The 24063-nt window shown below is 34.3% G+C and overlaps 2 protein-coding genes across 3 annotated transcripts; both read right to left on the bottom strand.

Moving 5' to 3' along the window:
* Positions 1-1222: 1222 nt before the first annotated feature.
* Positions 1223-8859, bottom strand: LOC100782931 (phosphatidylinositol 4-kinase gamma 1). The gene is made up of 3 exons (XM_006577599.3): positions 8720-8859; positions 8045-8165; positions 1223-3161 (listed from the first exon to the last, which is right to left on the bottom strand). Exon 3 carries the CDS (start codon positions 3033-3035, stop codon positions 1596-1598), a length of 1440 nt encoding a protein of 479 aa, XP_006577662.1. The 5' UTR covers positions 3036-3161; positions 8045-8165; positions 8720-8859; the 3' UTR covers positions 1223-1595.
* Positions 8860-10132: 1273 nt separating this feature from the next.
* On the bottom strand, positions 10133-22218 carry LOC100809128 (4-alpha-glucanotransferase DPE2). 2 transcript variants are annotated; one of them, XM_006576700.4, is made up of 23 exons: positions 21894-22218; positions 21114-21484; positions 20493-20607; positions 20318-20376; positions 20036-20163; positions 19790-19916; positions 19508-19704; positions 18532-18610; positions 18401-18439; positions 17366-17485; positions 16951-17052; positions 16786-16869; positions 16445-16687; positions 16208-16333; positions 16004-16078; positions 15773-15844; positions 12818-12937; positions 12321-12418; positions 11962-12121; positions 11681-11779; positions 10832-11029; positions 10609-10702; positions 10133-10498 (listed from the first exon to the last, which is right to left on the bottom strand). In XM_006576700.4, the coding sequence occupies exons 2-23, from the start codon at positions 21465-21467 to the stop codon at positions 10290-10292; spliced, it is 2898 nt and encodes a 965-aa protein (XP_006576763.2). In that variant the 5' UTR covers positions 21468-21484; positions 21894-22218; the 3' UTR covers positions 10133-10289. The 2 variants fall into 2 exon arrangements, with proteins under 2 accessions (XP_006576763.2, XP_014629203.2); XM_014773717.2 differs by lacking the exons at positions 21114-21484; positions 21894-22218 and having other exon boundaries at positions 20318-20428; positions 20493-20613.
* Between the last annotated feature and the right edge of the window lie 1845 nt (positions 22219-24063).

Genomic DNA, 24063 nt, shown 5'->3' with positions numbered 1-24063 from the left:
GTTCGAGGCCATGTGCTGGTAAGGCTCACATGTCAATTACCAGTGCATGTGATCGCATAGTGAACACTTACACACAACATACAAAAGTCTTTGTGAACGATTCGAGCTATTTTTTATTATTATTGCTCAACGCACTGACCCTTATCGCATCTCGAGGCCATGTGTTGGACATGCTCAAATGTCATTTACAGTGCATGTGACTACATAGTGAATACCTGCATGCAACCGGCAAATTCTATAAATACCACTACCAACTGAAGATATTCGTATAACTTTCAAATATTTATCTAAACCCCTACCACTATGTGTCACCCAACTACATATTTTTGTGTTTAGTATAACGGCCAAATCTGCAACACTAATGAGAGCACCCAGTTGAACCCCTACCACTATGTGTCACCCAACTGCTTATGTTTTTGTTTTCAAAACCAATGTAGAAAAAAGGGAAAAATATAGAATTATAAAGAAACAAAATTTAAAAAAATAAAATCGATTCATAGGAAACTAATTTCTCAACATTAAAAGCAAAAAAAAATTTGAATGCATATTGAGAAACCAGTTTGAAAATGACCAACTTCTCTCGAAATAGTGATTTGTGTATGATCACTTTGGTAAATATTTTAGCACATTATTATTTATGTAATTTTTTTTGTATGTTTTAGGTCAAAAACTCTTTTTTTGAGGGGTATCAGCATATTGTTGATTTAAAATATCCATAAACTTTATTGATGATTATTTTTGTCTATAAACCTGATTGATCATCTTTAATAGGATCTTCTTTATCAATCACATATTTTCCTCAAGTGTATATGTATTTTGTTTGCAAAAGTTCTGAATAAACTCCATTTTAGTACGTGGAAGGAAAAAAATTCTCCCTTATGTGTTTTGTAAATTGTATAGTGTATGAACTCACTTGAATGAGTAAAAAAGCAAAAAGATAAAAGAAAATAATCCCTTAACCTGTATCTTTTGTGGGTAGGCCATACTAATTTTGCCATTTTGGACAGTAGCGTTCTTACATAAAATTTCAAACTTCATTTTTTTCGCACTTCTTACTTTTATTTTCTTAAAATTTCAGTTATGACATTTATTATTTTCCCTCTTCTTTTCATGTCTCTCTTTCTCAAGGATGTATACATCCTGAATAAATATTTAATTTTCGGTTTCAACATGTAAAGTTGCGGACTTGTAGTATAAAAGCAACATAATATTGGGAAGAATTAATATAAACAATGCATCCCATTACAATTTGAATCACCAAAATTCAAAAAAAAAATACAAAAGTAATTACATAATCACAGGTGAAAACCCACTTAGATAGGGGTACTCTATTTTGTTGACAAAGAAGGGTAAAAGGTTTCAAGGAAAAAGAAAAAACAAAGTTGCAGAATGGAATGGATGGCTTTACCACCTAATCAACCAATCGCTATTCCATTCTTCTCATATGGGACTTGTATATATATATATATATATATATATATACAAAACTACACTAAGAATATATATATATATTGGCATTAATGTACAGTTACAAAGCGAGAGTGTGATTCATTATCTCTTGCTTTGGTTACCTATCTTCCTAAAGTTCAGCAACTTCAATTATATGTTCCAACTTTTGCTTTTGCACTACTTCTCTTAGCCTCAAAAACTCCATGCAAAAGCTCACTAAAAACCTCCAAAAACGCTTCCCATTCACCTTGGTTCAGGTCAGCCAAAGAAATAATGCCGCCATCACCAGCAACAACTTCATCACATACTTGATCATCATTAGTTTCTTCGTCTTTGCAGTTATCATTGTTGTCACCACCACCGCGAGGAACTACACTAGTCTTGACCATGAAGCAAATGTTTTCCAATTCACTACGTGACTCTTCACCACCACAAAACTTCCTAGTCATCATTTGCCCTATTTCAGCAAGACAAAGGCCAGCAGCGGCAGCTTGCTTCAACAAGATGGTGCAAACGATAAGAACGCGAATGGATGACTCCCTCAACGACGAAGGAAGCTCGTTTCTCAAAGCCTCAGCATCCCTAAAAGGATCAAGCTTGGAAATGTAGTCAATTTCATACTCAGAGAAAGGAATAGAGGCTTGTGGCCAGTGCAGCCACTCGAAATAAGGATCATCAAGCCACTCAGGTAGGCAAAAACCGTGATCAATGGGAACAAGATCAGCAACACCATCAACATAGCCACTGTTGTTGTGGTCATGTTTCATCACAAGCATATTCCCAGCATGTCTATCAAGGTTCATAATCCTAATGTCTAGGATCCCAATTTGGTGTACAGAAGAAACTGGGAAGAAAGAAGGGCCTAATTCTCCTGCATCAAAACCATGACTAACAAAGCGTTGGAGTGAGGCAATTTTAGGCGTGTGAGAAGAAGAACAAGAAGAAGCTGCACCGAAGAATGCAGCATGAGAGAATTTGACTAAAACAGTAGGAGGCACACCAGCAAGGCCTCCATGGTCAAGAAGATAAGCGGCTAACTCTCGGATACCAGTTTCGCCGATTCGAATCGATTTCTTCAGGCCGGGCTGGCCCAGCATTTGACCCCCTAAGCCCTTTGGGTTGTTCAAGGCTAAAGGCTCTTCATCCACTGGCTTTGCTACGGCAATGTTGTTGCCGTTTTGGTTGCGGAAAACATAGGCACCACCTAGGCCACTAGGGAGGGGTATAGGATGAACACCTGAGGCCATGGCTATGGCAACCTCAACAACTAGAGCATTCACTGGAGGAGCTCCACTTCCAAGAACAATCTCAACCCTTGGATGAGAAGAAGAAGAAGTGAGGTCTGCTTCCCCTCCTAGCAGTGTGGTTAGGGGGAGGCATGGAGTGGAGAAACTGCGGTGAATGTTTTCGGCTTGAAGTGATGCTAATCCGAAGGAGTGTTGAGAAGAAGAAAGAGCAGCACCACCACCACCAGTTTGGTTAAGTTCAATGATGTTGGGATCAAGGTGACCGTAGGATTGGAGCTTGCACCTCTGGGATCGGCTAAATGGCTTCAATCCATGATGTCGATCAATGGTCACAGCCATTTTTTAACAATCTCATTCAGATTATTATTATTATTATGAGAATGGCAGCAGGGCATTCCAAGAGGACACTTGATCTCTTCCTCCACCAAATCCCCTCAAAGTATTGTTTTCTGAAGGCGATGGGATCTGCAGGTAAATTCATCACAATTATTATTAGTATACAAAGTTAAACCTGCCCTATTAGTATTTCCTCATGATAAGGAATACTTAAAATAATGGAAGCAAAACAAGATTATTCTAAACAAGGATTATGTGTATTGCTACATTCAATTTTCATTTTCATTTGTAATATCTTGAAGGATAAAATATGTTTTCCGTACTTAAACTTTCAGTCAAATTTGGTTTCAGTCCTTATAGTTTTAAATCAATCAATTTGATTCTTTTACATTAAAAAATATATATGTGAATTTAGTCCTTGTTTGGTTCTTCAGAGTGCACAAAAATTCAATCCACCTATTTTTTAAAATATAGTATATAAGGATTAAAATGATTGATTTTATAAGAGTGTTCATTACTCGATGTGTATCTTTTTGTTTGGCTGTAATTCTAACTTCTTTAGTTAATAGTTAGTTAGTTATAATTAGCTGTGTTTAATTTGTTAGTGTTGACAACTTTGTAACAATTAGTTAGTTATTGTTAGTTGTGTAGTTTTTTAGTGCTAGCAGCTTTGTGATAGTTGTACCAACTAACTCTAGTTAGTTGAGAGTTATGATAGTTGGTTTTTATCCAACTATATAATCACCTTTGTAATTTATTGTTAGTTGGGTTGAATAATAACCGTTTCTCAATCTCAATTCTCCTCTCTCTCTTTTCTCTTATTCTAATATGGTATTAGGAGCTTAGGTTGAACCCTAGCTTTCTTTCATGGCTTTCACATTTGTTCCAAATTCTCCTTTGCCGGCAAGTGCTTCGAGTGCTTCAAAATCATTTGTGCACTCAATTTCTCATAAATTGCACAAGAAGGACTATTTTCTTTGGCTCCAACAAGTGGAAACTATGTTCAAGAGTCATTGTCTTCAACATTATCTTGTTAATCTGATCATTCCGTAAAAATATGTGTTGCTTGAAGATCGTGATTCCGATACTGTCACTGATGTGTTTCATGCTTGGGAAGAACAAGAACAATTCCTTCTTGCATGGCTTTAGTCTACTATTTGTGGTGACATGCTTTCACGGGTGATTAGTTGTAAATCCTCATGGCAGCTATGGGACAGGATTCAGCCACTTACTCGAGCTTGTGTTCAACAACTTCGCAATGAACTTTGATCTCTCTCTCTCTCTTGATAATCACTCCATTATGAATTATCTCCTTTATGTTCAGAGTCTTGTTAATGAGCTCACCCCTATTGGTAAATCAATGTTATCATCTGAACATCTAAATCTAATTCTTGATGGCCTTCCTAATGAGTATAACTTTTCTATTTCGGTTATCAACTTGATTTAATCCTCTTTCGATTGATGAAGTTGGGACAATTCTATTAGAGCATGAAATGCGCATCGAAAGATCAAGGAAAAGAGTCTTAGGTTTAGTTAATCTCACTAAAGGTATCTCTGGTAATTCCTCTTTGTAGAATGCTTCTGATCCCAATTCTACACCTACTACGAACCCTAATTCTTAGGGTCAAGTCAATCTAACTACTCAATCCTCCTCTAGTGACAATTCCTCTATTGATTACAGTGGAAACCATTTTTTTAATGGTCATGGTGGTTGATATTTTGGGCGGATCAATCATGGTGGTCGAAACTCCGATCGTAAAGGTGTTGATCAAGGTAGATTTGTCAATGTGCAGTGTCAAATCTGTTTTAATTTTGGACATGGTGCATCATTCTGTTATCACATATTAGAATAGAATTATGTTCTTACTCTTCCTCTACCAACTTCACTTGTTCTTGCTTCTGCTCAAACTGCTTCCACACCATCAGTTCAATGGACCTTTGCTTTGCCTAACTTATTTAGTACATCATTCAATCGTCACATGGAAATTCTCAGCCATATATTGTTGTTGTTTAACCTCAGTTTGCTTATATTCAACCACCTCCACAGACCAATCACCAAGTTTCTCAATAGCAAACTAATCCTTAAGTTTTTCTTACCAGTTATTTTGTTGTTCCTTCTCAAAATTGGTATCTTGATTTTGGTGCTTCTCACCATGTGATTAGTATGTCATAGAATACACATCAAGTGATTCCTTTTGAGGGGCCTAATCAAATTACTATTGGAAATGGCCAAGTCCTAAACATCAATTCCTTAGGTTTTTCAACCTTTTCTTCACCTATTAATCCTAAACTTTCCTTTGTCCTAAATAACTTATTGTTTGTTCCTTCCATTACTAAAAATCTTATAAGTGTTAGTTAATTCTACAAAGACAATGATTTTTTTTTAATTTCACTCATTTTTTGTCTTGTTAAATCACAAGATTCTGAGCAAGTTCTACTCAAAGGAGTTATTCAAATATCAATCAGGATTCTCCTGTTATGCCTTCTTCCACTGGCCTTGCTTCAAAAATACCTTTCAATACTCACCCAATGTGCACTCGTGCTAAATTTGGGATTGTTAAACCTATAATAAATCCTACCTTTCTCATTGCTCATCTTGAGCCAAAATCTACCAAAGTTGCCTTGACAAATCCTTCTTGGTAGACAACTATGCATGTAGAATATGATTCTCTCATTAAAAATGGAACGTGGACTTTAGTTGATCTTCCATCATCCAGAACTGTTATTGGTTGCAAGTGGGTTTTTAGGGTGAAAGAAAATCCAAATGGCTCTGTCAATAAGCACAAATCTAGGCTTGTTGCAAAAGGGTTCCATCAGCAGTTAGGATTTGATTACAAAAACACCTTTTCTCCTATAATCAAACTTGTAGCTATTAGACTCATTCTCTCTCTTGCCATTTCTCACAAATGGTCTCTTCAACAATTAGATGTCAACAATGTCTTTCTCTATGGTATCCTTGAAGAAGAAGTGTATATGTCTCAACCTCTTGGGTTTGTTTCCTCAAACAAACATCAAGCGTGCAGATTACACAAAGCCATCTATGGCCTAAAGCATGCACCCAGAGCCTGGTTTAATAAACTCAAGGCTACTTTTATTAGCTTCAAATTTTCTTCTAGCGAATGTGATCCATCACCCTTTATATATTATGAAAAAGGGTTTGTTATCTACATCTTGGTCTATGAAGATGACATTATTGTTACTGGTAACAACATCAACTTGATTCACTCCCTTGTATCTCAATTGAATTTTGTGTTTTCTCTCAAAGATCTGGGTGACTTAGATTATTTCTTGGGAATTAAAATTCAAAAAACCAAAGATGGATCACTCATTCTCAATTAGTCTAAGTACATTAGAGATCTCTTGACTAAGAATAATATGGATGAGGCTAATCCTATCTTTTCTCCTATGGTTAGAGGGTGCAAATTGGCTAAGCTTGGCTCTAAAGATTTTACTAATCCTTCCTAGTATAGGTCTATAGTTGGGGCCTTGTGCAGAATGCTTCCATAACAAGACCAGAAATTAAAGTTTTTGTCAATAAGGTGTGTCAATTCATGTCTAAGCCTTATGAATAGCATTGGCAAGCTATAAAGAGAATTTTGAGGTATCTTAAGGGTACTGTCTCTTAGGGATTACATTTTTCAAGCTGCCTCTCTTCACCATCCTTTCTCTCTTCATGCATATTGTGATGTTGATTGGGCTTTTGACCCTAATGATAGAAAGTCAACTTCTGGTGCTGCTATATTTCTTAGCCCTAATCTCATCTCTTAGTGGTCTACAAAGCAATCAGTTGTGGCAAGATTCAAAGATTCAACACTGAGGCTGAGTACAAAAGTGTGACTTGGATTCAATCTCTTCTTTTTGAACTTCAAGTTGCTCATACCACTCCTCTTATTATGTGTGACAATACCAGCACGGCCTCTTTGGCTCATAATCTTGTTCTTCACTCTAGAACCAAGCACATGGAGTTGGATTTATTTTTTGTCAGAGAAAAAGTTCTAACTAAATAACATAATGTTGTTCATGTTCCTACAATTGATCAACTAGTTGATATCTTAACCAAGGTTTTATCTCGTTCTTCGTTTCTTTTGTACAGGTCCAAACTTAGAGTAGTTGAAAGACTTTTTCCCAACCCCTTTTATAAGAGTATTCATTACTTGGTGAGTACTTTTTGTTTGTTTGACTATTATTCTAACTTCTCTAGTTAGTAGTTAGTTGGTTATAGTTAGTTGTTTAGTTTGTTAGTGCTGACAACTTTGTGATAGTTAGTTTTTGTTAGTTGTTTAGTCTGTTAGTTCTGATAGCTTTGTAACTCTAGTTAGTTGTCAGTTATGATAGTTGGTTGTTATCCAACTATATAATCACCTTTGTACTTTGTTGTTAGTTGAGTTGATCAATAGTAATAGTTTTTCAATCTCAATTTTTTTCTCTCTTCTCTCATTCTAATAGATTTGAAACTACAATCAAATTTGAACAAAAGTATGAGGACATAAAATAGTGTAAAAATTTTATATTAACATACAATCAATGATTATTATGTATGATAACATTATAAAATTGTGTAATTGTTACTTTAAAGGTCATAGTTAAAATGCGTTCTAACCGATCAACTGTACTCTCACGGACAATGTATCAAAATTAAACTAAACTAAACAATCACATACGTAAGGCAAACAAAATTCTTGTCATGCAACGCAAATTTGGTGCATGAATATGGTCATTCTGGTTCACTAATGATCGTCCCACAGATTAGGTGCAAACAATTCTTAAATTTCAATATTTTTGAGATGGCTACAGTAAGAGAGAAACTTGGACGTGCATTGATAGATAGAACTAGAAATCAAGACCATATAATAATAATTTTGGCAAAGAATGATCTATGCTTCAGTTGATGATAACCCGCTCGAACAATTACATCTTTTAAATATACTAGAAAACCTGTCCCTTTTTATCTCACAACAACATCAACAACAAACTAAATTAAGCAAAGGGGAAAATGAAGTCAAATTTCTTACTGTGTATTGGCTTCAAAGGGGTACATTTTCAAATGCTGGACTCATCGCTTAAACTCTGGATACCAAATTAATGGAAAAACAGGCTAACTCTGCACATTTTTTTTCTTGAATCCCTAATGACCTGTAAATTTCCCATCCAGAAAAAATGTAAACAAGAAGGTTCAAATGAAAATGTGCAACTGTATATCTCATATGTCATAAATGAAATACAGAGAAACCATATTTCATAATATGTTGAATATATTACGTTTTCTTTCTACACACATCTAAACATACAAAACAAAATCATGAAACACAAACTGTCAACAACAATCACATCTCACAATCATGACAATATCTAAAAGGCGCATCCCTTAATAATTTCCAAATGACGTGCATGGCAACGCACCTTGTATAATTAATTAGTTTGTAAAGACAACAAAGTGTGAGATAAGATAACAAACATAATTGAAAGAAATTAAGACAGAATGATAACACAATGTTGTAGAAAGTATCCTGAAAAATTATTGTATGAATGACTTATTATTTTGGGTTTCACATGTTTTCTCCTCTGAAGATAATTTTGTTCGAGACACTATCGCAGAAGATTATCGTATGAATGACATGATGTATATTTCAAATGCTAAGAAGCAAAATTTAAAATGATTGTAGAAAGAGAAGGCTTTGTATATGTACCCTGAACACTGAAGGTATTCAGGGAAACGAGAAGCAACGGGAGCGCGCGAGATAATCAAACCGTCGCCGGAGTAATATCGGAATAAAACTCCACACCACTCCCACTCCCACTCCCAACGTTAATATGCACAAACCCCTTCTTTTCACCCTTTTCAACCTTTTCCTCTTTTTAACTATGTTCTCTTTTTTCCCTTCTCCAACGTTACTATTTTTGGTTCTGCACTTGGCATCTTTTTGGGACACAAATACTATGGTATTAATTTAGTATTAATATTAATAATAACTAATAACTAACAAACAACCTTAAAACTGTAACCGCTATTTCTGGCCGTTAGAAGGTTCTCGCTCGGTACCGCAAGTTTGTTTCTCTCCTGATTTTTGCTCTTTGATTTGTTGCGCTGAAATCGCCCCAGAATGATATTCTCGGACTAACATGAACATTTGTTTGTGCCAAATTGGAATTGTTTAATTTCAGAGTTCAGATAACGAAAAATTGTAATGTTTTTTTAGATAAAGAATGAAAAATTATAATTATAAGGGAATTAGACATATATATATCAATAGATTTCGAACAAAAGAAATACGAGAAACATAAAAAACATTACTATTAATCTTTTAATAACTTATCTATTCTGAAAAGCGAGTTTAAAAACATTAAAAAAAAGTATGAAAAACAACTTCTCCAAGACCCTGTTGGTATTCAAATTTGTTCTTCCAAAAGTCTAAATAGCTTTTCTTTTTTTAAGTAAAAGAAATTTAATTAGCGTTGTTTTGTAAGTAAACTTGGATTCAATTTTTCAATTCAAACTCAGTGGGGAAAAATAGTGTTGACTTCCACGTTCCAATGATCCAATGGAAAATATATAGTATATGCATTTTGCATTGTAATTCAATTACTAATCGTCAGGTAAAATAAATTTGTTGCCAATACTGCGATTTCTAAATGGCTGTGAATTTAAAAACTGTTAAACTGAGAATGTATAAGAATTAACATGATCCAACATAATTAATCCTTAAGCAACCAACGCCAACAGTTGCTTGATCGCACTAGGCTGTTAGCATCAGCGGTGAGAATCGTATTCTATAGAGAATGGGCATCTACACTAGTTAGATACACTAAACTAGCCAACAACAATTATATAATCACTTTATAGTTTATACTTAATTAAATTAAATAATCATATATAGATCTTTACATTGCGTGATAATCTAACAGTTGTTAATTTAATCTAAGTAAACATTTTTCTCAATTCCAAGACATTTGTAACGGGCCAGTGAGCATCAAGCAGAAAGCATGACTTAAATCTTGCACAATTTTTTTTTATTTACACTTGCATTATTAATTACGGAGTACCTCTTCATAATTACCATTATTATGATGGCTACAACTTATGGGCAAGACAAACAATAACATGCATCAAGATTTATTTGTATTCTTTATTAAGAAACATAATGCAAACAGACGGAACATATAGCAAGGATGATCCTTATTGTTGTTATCTTCATGGTAGCAGATTATAGGATATAATATGATTTGAAGAGCTAGCATGAATAACATCAGCTACAATTTTTATTTGACAAGAACAGGCTTTTCCATGGTACCGGCAAACTTCTGCTTCTCAGAAAGAGCTTCTGCTGATGACAACACCGACACTGGGCTCACTTCTACTTCTGAGTCGTCTTCCTTAGGGAGTGATCTTCCACTCCAACGTACGAGATCTTTGATGGTGGTTTGGAGGTCATTATCTTTGATCAGTGATTCCAAAGTCACATGCACACCTGACAACAGTCCAAAGCACACTTAGATCATAATTTTCCAAAAGGTGGTTCAATAATCAATAGTAATAGATTATCTAGCGTAGTTAACTGAGACAAAGCTTAAGACTCACGGTATCTCCAATAGTGCTTCGGATTCGTAGGGTCGTTGATTGTCTCCTCTGTTGCAGGGCGTGTTGTATATTCTTCTTTCAATGCTAACAAGTCCTGTATTTATGGTCAACCACATTAGGAGCATGAGTTTCATGTGCAGAGAAACAGCTAAAATGAATTTGGTCCAGATAGCCATAAACTGAAGTTTTTTTCACCGTTAAAATAACATGTCTGTGAGAATACCTGAAGAGGGAAGATTGCCCACATTGATGGGGCTTCAAAATGCTGTCTTAGAACAAAATGTACAACTTCTGGAACACATTGATCGGGCGGCAACTCATCGGACTCCATCACATTCTTGAAAAACCTGAGTCTTCTTTCTTCATCTTCTTCCCACCAAGCACGCAAGGTGGAACAGTCATGACATGAAGGGGCACATACCTGCACATTGCCTTAAGTCACCCAATCAAACAAAAGCCCTCCAAATAGAAAAACTTGCATTAGTTCTCAATAAAGATGAACTTAGATTTAGCATATTATAACAAGGAAACCCTAAATATCTAATTACATTCCCTCGGAACCACAACTATAGGCACCACCAAAACCAGAAACTTTTTGTTCATAGCATCATAAAACCAAAAGACATTTAAATGAGGCAAGGATATAACACAATCAGATAAAAGTTTGAGTTAGGATTTTAGCTATTGAGAGAGGAAAAAGGATAGAATAGAGAGTATTCTGAAATTTATATTGATTTGTCATAAATGGTGCAAAACATAAAGCACTACAACTATTTATAGAAACTAATCCTAACAGATAATCTAAGATATTCTAAATTATTCCAAAATACAGTCTAGATATTCTTCATATATTCTGATAGGTTTCGAAACACTTTAGACAAAAAGATTTGTTTTTAGAGGACTCATCATCCTGTCAACCTATGGAAGTTTTTTTTTTCTATTTTTCTCTATGGAACCCGGAACCGTGAAGCATCAATAAAAACAGAAAAAATCAATATGTTTCCATTAGTTAAACCAACAACACCTAAATAAAATAAGGAAAAGGACAAGCAATAGCACATTGAAACCTTACCGTCATGTAGCTGTACTTAGAAGGAATACCAAATTCCAGATCAGGTTCATTGGGCATGCGCTGAATGCGCAACCCAACTAATCCCAGTTCTTGCATAACCTACATTAACAAATTTATAGTCAAATCCTTTCAGTGTACCCAAAATAAAATTAAAATAAAAAATAATTATTTTAATATCTTTAGGATAAGTCAGAATGTGAGTGTGTATGTATGTGTCTGCAAGTGAAATAGAGATAGATTTTCATGATTAGGAGAGCTTAAGGAAAACATAATGGGCATACAGGATGGACACAAGATGGAATGAGGCCCAAATCTTCCCCACAGGCTAGCATGTCTGATGAATTTAGAAGTACAGGAAGGGTCTTCAATGCATTTTGCCTCCAAAGATTCTCTTGACGACAGAAATAGTAGTCATTGTATAATCTTTTGAGAACATTCTTGCTGTATTATATATGACAAGCAACAAGAGATTTAGTGAGAATGAGAAGATATCTCAAGAAAGGCAAAATTCAGAATGTGGAAAGAATTTTTGTACCAGATGCATTACAGTTTTCAGCATAAAACTATGCTTAAAAGTGGGGCATAATTGTAGGAACCATCCTTAATGGACAGTACGAACACACTGAGATAAGTAAGGTACCTATGATCATCCAAATCCTGGAAACTTGAGGTATCTTCAAGGTTGAAACGAGGATAAAATTTTCTTGGATCTTCTGAATCTCGGATTAGAACTATATTCTGCAAGCCAATAATATCATATAACATAATGTTGGACTTGCAATACCAAGAGGACACAAATCACAAGACGAAAAGATTCAAAATATATTTAAAGGAAAGACATTTTTAAGATTGAAGAGTGTAAAATTAATTCACCATGATTGTTAAACTTTTTATGCCAATAATTAATAAGAAAGTGCCACATCATTGCAGTAACTAAGGTTTTCACTTTCTGTGGAATATTATCTTAAAAAAATGGAACCGTATGGTTTACCTAATAGAGTAAAACTCTTAACAGTCAGTAAATCATAATTAAATCCAAGATTAATTAGTATTAACTTTCAGAGTAAATATCAACACAGTACGAGAGGGGGGGAGAGAAGAGGACTATGAACAAGAAAGAAAATTTGATAAAGCTACCTGTGAAAGATCAAAGAGATTGTGCCTCAATTTGTCTACACTCTCCAACAATAGAGAACTTTCTGCACAAATTTTCAGTTTGGAAGCTATTTTTTTCTCTGTGTTGCAATCCTCCTTGAACTAAAACCATTTATTGAAAATAAATAATTATTGAGCAAGACACTTCAACACTCAGACTGAATATATATAATGATTACAACAGAGTTGACAGAAATGCCTAATTTCCAGTTTTATCCACTTAGGGTGTATTTCTTTCTAGGTTTGTAGTGTTTATTCCAAGGAAAGTGAACATGGGAATATATGCTTCATACATGCTATGAAAAAAAAAATGGGCATTTTTTAATCCCAAGAAGATGTTTTGCTGGCATTTTAATCCCATAATGCGGATGGATACCTTACTTTTCCATAAAAATGGAAGTTATTTTGAAATTCACCCCGCCATTAACTTCCACCCTCACCTCCTTCAACATCTTTTTTTTCTCCCATCTTATTATTTTCTCTTTTCAAATAAAATTTTGACAACTTTTCTGAAAATATTTAAATGCTGTCTTGTGGCCTAGAGGTCACAGTTTCAAATCCTGAAAATAGCCACTCTGCTTGTAAGGCTAAGGTTTCATACATCTACCATTCCCAAACCCCACTTGATAGGATCCTCGTGCATTAGGCCATTGATAGATGGGGAAAGGTGTATGTTTGCTGTCAGTTAGTTAGGATAGCTAGGATAACTAATTGTTAGTTAGTTATAACTAACTGTTAGATAGTTAGAACTAATTGTTAGTTAAGAAACTATAAATAGTCAATTAGAATGGGGGAGTAGGAAGTGGAGGGTGGTGAGACCTCAAAACTCACTTTGTATTATGTCTTGGGTGTTGGAAGCACCACCATAATAATACAATCTTTTCCTCTGTTTCTGGTCCAGTTCTATCAACTGGCATCAGAGATCCGATCTTGGAGCGCAAAATAGTTAATGGTGACAAAGGCGAACGCGAGAAAGGAGACGTGCATGGAAGCCATGGAGAAAGCGATAGAAGAGAATCACGGTTGAGTTTGATCAAAGGGATGATACAAAGGTCGGCAGCAACATGGGAGAAAAAATCTCCTACTACAAACGTTCACATAGCTGACATGAGCGGAGGAAATGAGGGCACTGCAGCGCATGACGGCAATCGGTGGAGGAATTTGGAAATGCCCATATTCGATGGTGAGGATCCTATGGGCTGGTTGACAAAGATCGAAAGATATTTCCGGTTGCACGCCGTAAGGGAAGGGGACAAGCTGAAGGTTGTAATGGTTGCGATGAACGGGGAAGCTCTGGGTTGGTTCCAATGGTGGGAATCTTGGAATCCAAACCACTCTTGGGATGGATTCAAGATTGTTGTCACCCAAAGGTTTCAAGCTTCTAGCCTAGGAAATCCTTTTCAAGCGTTGCTGGCATTGGAACAAGAAGAGACAGTGCAAGGATTCATGGGCCAATTTGAGAAGTGCGTTGGAATGATGAAGGGGTTGGAGGAGCCATTTCTGGTAGAAGTGTTCCTCAAGGGGTTAAAGGAAGAGATTAGCATTGAGGTAAGGCTTCATGAACCAAAGAACTTGATGGAAGCTATGGTTAAGGCTCGAAGAGTGGAAGATAAGAAAAGAGTTTTTAGGGAAGTTACCCTTGAGTAATAGCCAGGGGTATAATCTGCAGAAACCTAGTTATATGGGTCAGAAATTTGTGTTGGAATGGCAACCAGCAAATAGTAAGGTAGTTGATCCTACTAATGCTGCTAAAACAGGATCCAATGGATGGCAAGGTAGAAGAACCTTCCATAATTTGTCACCCACGGAAGTAAATGAGAAAATGAGGAAAGGAGAATGTTTCACCTATGAAGAAAAGTATAATCCTGCTCATGTGTGTAAGAATAAACAGTTCATATTGATGTTTATGGAAGAAAAGGATGAAGGAGACCCTTGCTTATGAAATGCAGGTTGTTTTCCTCAACTTGACCTTGAGGACAAGGTCCATCTTGAAGAGGGGGTATTGATATATTGGGGAAAGGTGTATGTTAGTTGTCAGTTAGTTAGGATAGCTAGGATAACTTAGTCAGTTATAACTAACAGTTAGATAATTAGAACTAACAGTTAGTTAGTTAAGAAACTATAAATAGTCAATTAGAGGGAAGTTAGAATGAGGGAGTAGGAAGTGGAGGGTGGTGAGACCTCAAAACTCACTTTATATTCTATCTTGGGTCTAGGAAGCACCACCATAATAATACAATCTTTTCCTCTGTTTCTGGTCTAGTTCTATCAGTCGCCATTTTCCTAAGAATATTAAATGAGTTTAATTAATCATTTGGTCCTTATACCTACGTCAACTTTTCATTTTAATCCCTATATCTAAAAGAACTATACATTTTAGTCCCTATACAAGCAATTTTAATATTTTAATTCTTGCTGTTAGTTTTTTTATGGTGTAAAACTGCCACAAAAACAAGACATAAGGACTTAAACATGAAAAAAAAATGCTCTAGGGACTAAACATTGAGTTTTTAGACATAGGGACTAAAACGAAAAGTTGATTCAGATACAGGAACCAAATAAGTAATTCAACCAATAAAAGAGAGTATGTTCAAAAGAATGTAACAAAGAGTGTGTTCCTAACATTTCTCTTCATGGTTTTAGTTTGGAATTAGGTTCCATCTCAATAAAACCATCTGTCCTAATGAAGACTGAACCAAGCAGAGTTCATTCATGTAAATTTATGATCAAATCTAAAGGTGTGTTATATAAACCTACAGGAGTTGGTTATCAAATATTTATTAATTAAATTAAAATAATAGTCAACTAAAACAGTGCATCTAATATATATTCAGAAAACTTGCTCCCCACTTCCGTTATGGTTAAAACTAAATGTATGCTATATGAGTATATAACCATACAGAAATCACTAAATATTAGACAGACAAGGATAATCACCTCATAGAAGTTCTTGTCAATTTCATTTAGAAAAGTTGTTGCAACAAAAGTCCAAGCATCACCAAATTTTTCCTGTAACAAGAATGAACATGATATATTGCAACTTACCTTGACAAACACATGTACAAGACTACAACATGTATTATAGAAATCCAGATAGCAACCTTGAGTTAATTGTTTCACATACTGCGAAAATTCTGTTGTAGTAGCCTAAAAAGGTAGACTACTAACCTGCAATAATTCCCGCTTAATATATGGGCGACTTAGGCGATTAAAGTCCCATATTCCTTCTCTTTCAAGTTCTTCCTACAACAGATAAGACATGAAATATAAATTGACTAAAAGCACCAAAAAAAAAACTTTTGCTAGTTAGAGCAGTTCAGGACGCATTCACTGCATCCAGTGCCCTTTAAATTTAAAAGAACATGAGTATACCAGACTAAGAGGAATAGATGGTCGGAATTTTCCAACAAGACCTGTCGCAGCATGATCCGGAAGTTCCCAAATTCGGAAGAATCCCAATATGTGATCAATCCTGTAAGCTGTAAAATATTTTGCCATCTGTTGTGGATTTAAAAAAAATACAAAAAAAAAAAGAATTCAGCCTATATATTTAACTTTGGATGGATTATTGTCCATATAAGGACAAGATCAAGAATTCAAAACCAAAACCTGTGTCAATCGAGCTCTCCACCAACCATAGTTGTCCTTTGACATTTCTTCCCAATTATATGTAGGGAAACCCCAATTCTGGCCATTTTTATCAAAATAATCTGGAGGTGCCCCAGTAGAAGTATTCATTCGGAACAAATTTGGATACACCCAGGTATCCACACTGTTTCTGTCAACCCCAATAGGAAGATCTCCCTTTAGTATCACTCCCTTCTTTCTTGCATATTCTGCAGCTTCTGATAACTGTCAGAACAAGAAGATAGCAAACGATAAGATTAATTTGTTTTGGTGATTTGACTGCCATGAAGAAATTACAGAGATTAGTGTTCAATTTAACTTACTTGTAAATGTAAATGGTATTGAACATAGTAGTGGAAGCAAATTATCTCATAATGCAGGCTGTCCTTGGATACAAGTTTCTCTAGCTGTAAGCAATAGGAAATAGAAAACCTCAACATAACCAGATTTGTTTTTAAAATAAATAAAAAATAACCTAGGGTATATACCTTATCTTCTGAGTAATGAGCAAAATGACCCCATTGAGTGCGATCTGATGTTTCAAAGAAGTCCCGCAGGAAACAGAAAGCAGCATAGGGTTTCAACCAACCCTATTACCATAAAAAATAAAGCCAAGTCAGATGGAGGGTTGCCCTATCACTAGAAGTAGAGGGAGACCAAAAAAACTACCCATTAAAAAAGAGTTAGGGACTAATGGTTTTTCTATAGATATGATTCATAACACCATGATGCTATTTGATCCATGCAGCCAACCCCACCTAGTGAGAAAAAGGAAAAAGGACTGGCTTTTTGTTGTATTTGTAAGAAATAAAAGGAAAGGAAAAATGTACAAGAAACAAAGATAAGACAGATAAAATATCTTTTGACGTCATATTAAACAGTAACACTCTGCAGTAGTAAGACCTCATTCTCAGAAAAGAACTCCTTAAAGGAACTTGAATTAAGTATCAAATCTTTCTCTTGAGCAAAAACTTTCTTAGCAATTGAGAGTTTAGTAGCCATTGTAGCCTCATAATCAACATCCTGTTGGAACACCAATAAAATTAACCATAAGGAAATTGTCATTTACCAATATGTTTGCGTATAAAAATCATGATGACAGTAACAAAATATTTGTATAAAATATAACTAAAATAAAACATGAGTAACCCTCATTTTAATCCCTAAATATTAGCATCGGTCACTTTTGTCCCTGACTTTACAAAATTCTCACTCTAATCCTTTACTTAACAAATTGTCATTCATTTTAGTCCTATTAGGTGCAAAACAACGGTGAAAAATAAGGTTGAAAAGGACTAAAATGAATGACCTTTTGTAAAGTCACTGACTAAAGTGAGGATTTAGTAAAGTTAGGAACTACAGTGACTAACCTTCCAATATCAAGGACTAGAATGGAGGTTTACTCAGAATACAGCTATCTCAATTTCCAAAGTACTAAGCTTATACAGTTAAAAACAAAGGCTGATACATCTCATAATTGTTTGTAAGTTGGAAGGGTGTTCTTTTGGTTTTTCTTATTTCAACCCTGGAATCAAATCTAAATGGTATTCTATTCAACTAAATTGCAGCAATTGAATTTTTAAAAAAAATGGTTTTGCTACACCAAATTATTTGCAATCTTAATTATCTAAAGGTGTTATACTGTTATTGCACTTAAAAAAAAAATGAAAAGTGAGTGGAGTGCTACATTGAAGACTGGAATTAGTTTACCACCAATCTTACAACCATAGTAACACACCTCCTTTCTATCATACAAATATAATTAGGTTATAATGGTATTTGCTCAGAACTGATATTTATTTGGAACAACATTAAAATTAGGAGTGACTAAAAGGAAAAGTAGTTAGACTTTGTAACAGCCTTTCAACCATGCATATTATAAATTAGAGAACCCTTTTTTATGGTATCAAGATATATATGAAGATTTGATAGCATTACCTTCCCATCTAGTTGCTGCTTTGCCTTTTCAATCTCTTTCTGTTTAAAGGAGAAGCAGAGCATTTCAAATATCAGGATTTTGAATCTGCTACCAATGCTATTCAATAGAAAATAAAATTTCTAAACATAACCTTGATCGCCTCGGGTATGTTCTTAGAAAGTGCCTGTACTCTCAGGTACAATGGATGCAATGCAAAGACTGAGAGTGAACTGAAAACCAAGCATACACAAGATCACAACTTCAAGTGTCAACAATTAGTCTATGAATTTATTTATTTTTTTGATACAGAGTCTATGAATTGTTTGAAACAATAATTAGTCACAAGAAATATTTTATTTTCATCATGTGTGAAAAAATTAATGTCAGAGACTTAGTTCAATTTGCTGCATGCAGTTTGTATCTTATCTAAATAAAAGTTTGAGATAGTTCTAAATCAAAATGGAAATTTCAAACTTGGGAAATCAAATATATGCCACCTCAAAGTCGTAAGAAGATCAAAGATGAGACTTTTAGCAACTTCAAACAAATTTTGTAAAATTCAATTTCCTACATCTTAAGTGTTTCTTTTTTGGCCTATGTTTCTGATGTACTGGTACCCCAAGTCTATGGTAGAACTGTAGAAGGAAGAAACAACATGGGTTGCCCTCAACTGAGGTGAATGGGCAGAAAGAGAAGAGTGGACTGAGTGTAGAAGAGAGGAGGACAACCGGTGTGATAGGTGGAGAGGAGAATGATGCGGTGTTACTACCATAAGATGGGATAAATAGAAAAGGGAGAAAAAGAGTGGGGAAGGCAGTCATTGAGAGCATAGGGGGTATTTGGGATTACCCTTTCCATTTGAGAGCAGGAGTTTTCTTTTTCTTTTTTTTTCTGGCATTTTCTTGTTTATTTCACTGTATTAAATTGAGTTAACTCTTAATTAAGTAGTCTCCATTATTTCTTTTATTGAAGACCAAGTTTTATCAGTTTCTAATATCTTCAATTTATTTAATTTATAGTAATAGTAAAAAACATGTTTGCATAGTGACAACTTGACAAGTATTAAGAGATTTACAAAGTATCTACATATTTATCTGATGTCTACAATGATTTTGAAGCTGTCATACCTGTATGGATAAGAATCCCACCACATCCCATGCACAGATGTATCATTGATTGGTAAAAGTTGAACTAAATGGAAACCAGTTGCTACAGCCCAGTCAACTAGCAACTTAAGGTCAAGAAACTCTCCAACACCCAGATCAGATTCCGACCTAATAGAAAACATTGGGATTGCTACGCCAGCACCACGCCAAGGTATTTCCTAGCAAAGAAAACCAACAACTTAGAACTGTAATACTCAAAAATAAAAAACACAATACACTGATAATGTAATTTCAGCAACTTACCCGCATCATGCCATCTGAAAGAAAAATATATTTTGCCTCACTCCTTGAGGAGTTAGTAGAGACTTCTCGATTTGGACCACTCTCTATAGAAAAGTTTCCACACCTGTCATATTTGCCATATCTATATGTGCAATTATTGTTAAGGAAGAATATAAAGCTTGATGAGAGTACTGGTAATAACATATGAAACTAATAACACCACAATTTCATCATATAGTTCATGATGAAAAGTCCAAAAATGGATATTTTATGGGGAAATCACTCCTTTGCATCACGCATTCACTTTTCCAGACAGATTCACCAAAATAGCTGAGTTTTAGTCCATTTTCAACTTTCCACTGCCCCAACTTTGTATTGCTACCAATGACATATATCTGCAAAAGCTCAAGAAAGGTCACTAATCCAAGATAAGTGGAAACCTTTTAATCACAAATCCTAGATGTATCATACTAAACATATCCATGTTTTATTGAATTCACAGTGCATACAGATAAACAACACTAGTCATTTGGGATAAAAAGGTCTTACTGATGTGTCTTTCTCAATATTTGGGCAGGATATTTTGAATTGGACCAAGATAGCTTCTCCTAGTCATCCGAAATCAAAATGGAGTTATCAGCAAAATAGTAAACCAACACTCTGCACATATACAGAAGCCATAAGTCCCAATAAGAGATTAAAAATTGAATTTGAAAAAATATACCTTCCGGTTCAATATTAATGTGGTTTACTCCTACGGTTGTGTCACTCAAATCCCAGCTTTGCCGAAAAATTACATCTTTGAAAGCACTTCTGAAAGGGAGTGCATCTGAGCCAGTCTGGACTTGACAATAAAATAAGGAAAGATCTTCAGAATATAGTTTTGAAAACTAATACTTTTATTCTGACTAAAATTGATCGAATTATATAATGAATGAGATTATATTCAACTTCTAGAAGTAATTTCCACGTGGGCAACTTCGAGAGACTGCCCCAAGTGAAATATTTTAGCAAGACTCTGAGCAAAATGATCAGGAACAAGAGCTAATCTGTGAATTATTTTACTATATCGGCAACTGAGAAATATCAGACTACTAAACCCAAGAGGAAAACAAGAAAAACATCTTCATGAGCTCAATATAATTTTTGTTAAGAATATAACTTTCATTCTTACAGCTGCCTAGTAAAGAACACACAGTGTAACATCATTAACAAAATGAATCTAAATTTATCAGGAATGGCACTAAAACTAGGACATATCTCCACAGAAGAAACAGAAAGCAATATTAGAAAGAATTACTCAAAAGAGAGACACCAGAAAGTGGAATGAGAGAAAGGGCAGCACCTGCCAAAGATCACGGAACTCAATCTCGTGGCCACTCCGAATTCCTTCAGGGAGTACCAATTCATGCTTCTTCCCCATCTCCCATCTCAGCACATTCTTGTTATCATCTACAACATAATAGCTGTACTGGCATCGGAACCCTTTTGGCACAGTGATGCTTCCACCCCAGATGAGCTCAGCCCCTTGATGAATGGGCCTGAGCAGCACACCCTTCTTCACATTCCATGAACCAAGCACTGGAACAGAGCCACACACCAACAAGGTCTGACCCCATTGGGTAAAATACGGTATCCGAAAGCTTACTTTCACCGAATTCACAGACTTATTCGCAGAAAACAATCCTGGATTCACCATATCTTCCAAGAAGGAAACTGACAGAGCAAAAAACACTTAATTTCTGGCCAAAAATAGAGACTTGATAACAAAAAAAGTGCAATTATCAGCGCTGATGAAAGATCAGACTAATCCACAATATATTGAAACTTTGAAAGTATCAAAGTTACAAAGCTCTAGGCACTAAGCTCGCATTCTCTGGAACTCACACCAGCAAGAAAAGGAAATGATTAAGCAAAACTCAAGTAACATTTTTTTTTTCTTATGCTTATCAAAACAAAACAAAAAACATTCTTTTTCTTAGGAAATGCTTCAATTTCTGACAATTTGTTCATAAAAATGTTAATATCCTGGATTTCAAATCGAACACGGCATACCCATTGAACAAAAATCTAATATTTTGTGTGAAAACGAAGATGGATGGAGAGAGAGAGTAATTCAACTCACCTTTGCTTCAAGTAGAAGATATGATATTGAGAGTCTTGAAAAGGGAATAATATATAAACAAATCAAAATGTGAGAATAATTGAGAGTCTGAGGGTGGCGTTTGTTGTCTGGTTGGAAGGGAGACGATTCTGGCTACGGGGATTTCATACGTAGTGTGTGTGTGTGTGAGAGAGAGAGAGAGAGAGAGAATAATGTGATATTTTCTTCTTTTCCTGATATGGGTGTGAGCAAGGATGTTGCTATCACAGTTCCACGGAAGGCTATGGCTGACACTCATGTGTATTTCAGCAGCTGGAAGCTCCTCAATCCTCGTGGTGTAATTGACTTCTGGAATTAACGGTGGAAAATGAAAACTTTTCAAAGAAAATTATTTATAAGAGAACTTTTGTTTCTCACAATTTTCTAATCTTTAGTTACGTTTTAGTATTCTTTGAAATAGTTTTTAAAATTTAAAGTAATTTAAATAAAAAATAAAATTATGTGTATTATACGATAAATTTTCATAGTTTCATAAGAATGTCATTTTCTAATTTTCTCCTAATAGAAATATAAATATATAAAATATGGTTAAAAATAATAATATTCGAAAATATTTTTAAATGTAAATAACATAAAAATATTTTTTTCTTTATATTTACATGAATTATGAAGATTATGTGAAATAAATGTTCTTTAAGTGTTAGTTTACACATAATGTTTTCATTTTTTTCTCTTTTTTTATATACATATTTGATCTTAATCACAAAATATTACTTATAATTTTTTACTTTGATAATAACTATTTTTAAAATGTTGATATTATAAAAACTTTTAGGTGTTTGGATCCTCTACACAGGTGCCGCCTTATAGGCTATAGCCAAATATATACCGTTATAATCGATTGAAGAAAAGAAAAAAAAAAAAAAAAAAATATATATATATATATATATATATATATATAAAACTTATCACCGTCAAATATAAATCAAATGGCTAGTATTTTTATTGTAGAGACAGTATGGCAGTAGAGAATCCAAGTTCAATTTTTACACGCACATATATATGACGTGAACTTATTTGAATTTTGCTTAATTTTATGAACTAAAATACAGTGAAATATAAAGTCAGGATCAAGTTGATCATTTACTTGATTACTAAAACATATATATGAAATTATGCGTCATTTTCTCTTTCAAAGATAATTTAACACACTGCACATTAATGAAATTATATAAAAATAAATATTTGTTTGTTTTAATATATATTTATTTGCGTTTATTAGTTTTATTTTTTTATGCCATAAGTGGTACTTTGCAAAGGTGTTTAGTTATATCTCAAATAAATTGTTGGAACTAAAAACATGGAAGATTTTTAACTCATTTTTTTATAATTTTTTTTAACTCATTAAAAATCTCATAATTTTCATTATAACAAGATATTAAACTTTGACGAAGTGATGAATTTTGATGAATTATGCAGGAAATTATATACATCCAATACTTAGAAAGGTTTTTTTTTGTTTGGTAGGCAAAGTATTCAATATTTAGAAAGGTATATGCAAGTTTCTGGCTCTAAGGATCATAAATTCAGCCTCTCATACTTGAATTTCTTTAGCTAATTTTCTAAGAAAGTATAAAAAATAAAAGCAAAAAAAATGGATTAAGATCATAAATAATAAAATAATATCACAGTTTAGATGAATTGATAAGTTGAGATGAAAATTCACTATTTTGAATTAAAAATTTTAAATATAAGAGACAAGGGTGTTCCTAAGAACAAGAGAGAATTTTATCTCACAAATCTTCATTACAAAACTAATTACAATATCAACATTTGCCCTATTACATTATAGACTTAATAATTACCAATGCTTATTATTAAAGGCCCAAACATAAGCTAAAAAATTAAAAGTCAAACAAACTAATGAAAACGGTTTAAGCTCAATACAAATGACAAGGCCTAACAAAAACACAAATACAAAATATGTCTAATTTATTCTCTTCCAATGAAGCTTCTTAGCTAGGTCTCCATCACATAGGTTCTCCTTATAGGACCAATGTTTCAACCTAAAGTTAATGTTGGTTTGAGCCTAACCCAACCCTACAAAATTGGTTTGTAAGATAAGGTTTATTTTTCACTTATATAAACTATTTTGTCATCATCACTAGTCGATATAAGATCTCCAACACAC

The sequence above is a fragment of the Glycine max genome, chromosome 3 (assembly GCF_000004515.6).
Source record: "Glycine max cultivar Williams 82 chromosome 3, Glycine_max_v4.0, whole genome shotgun sequence".
Lineage (NCBI taxonomy): Eukaryota > Viridiplantae > Streptophyta > Magnoliopsida > Fabales > Fabaceae > Glycine > Glycine max.
This window is presented reverse-complemented; position numbering and strand designations above follow the sequence as displayed.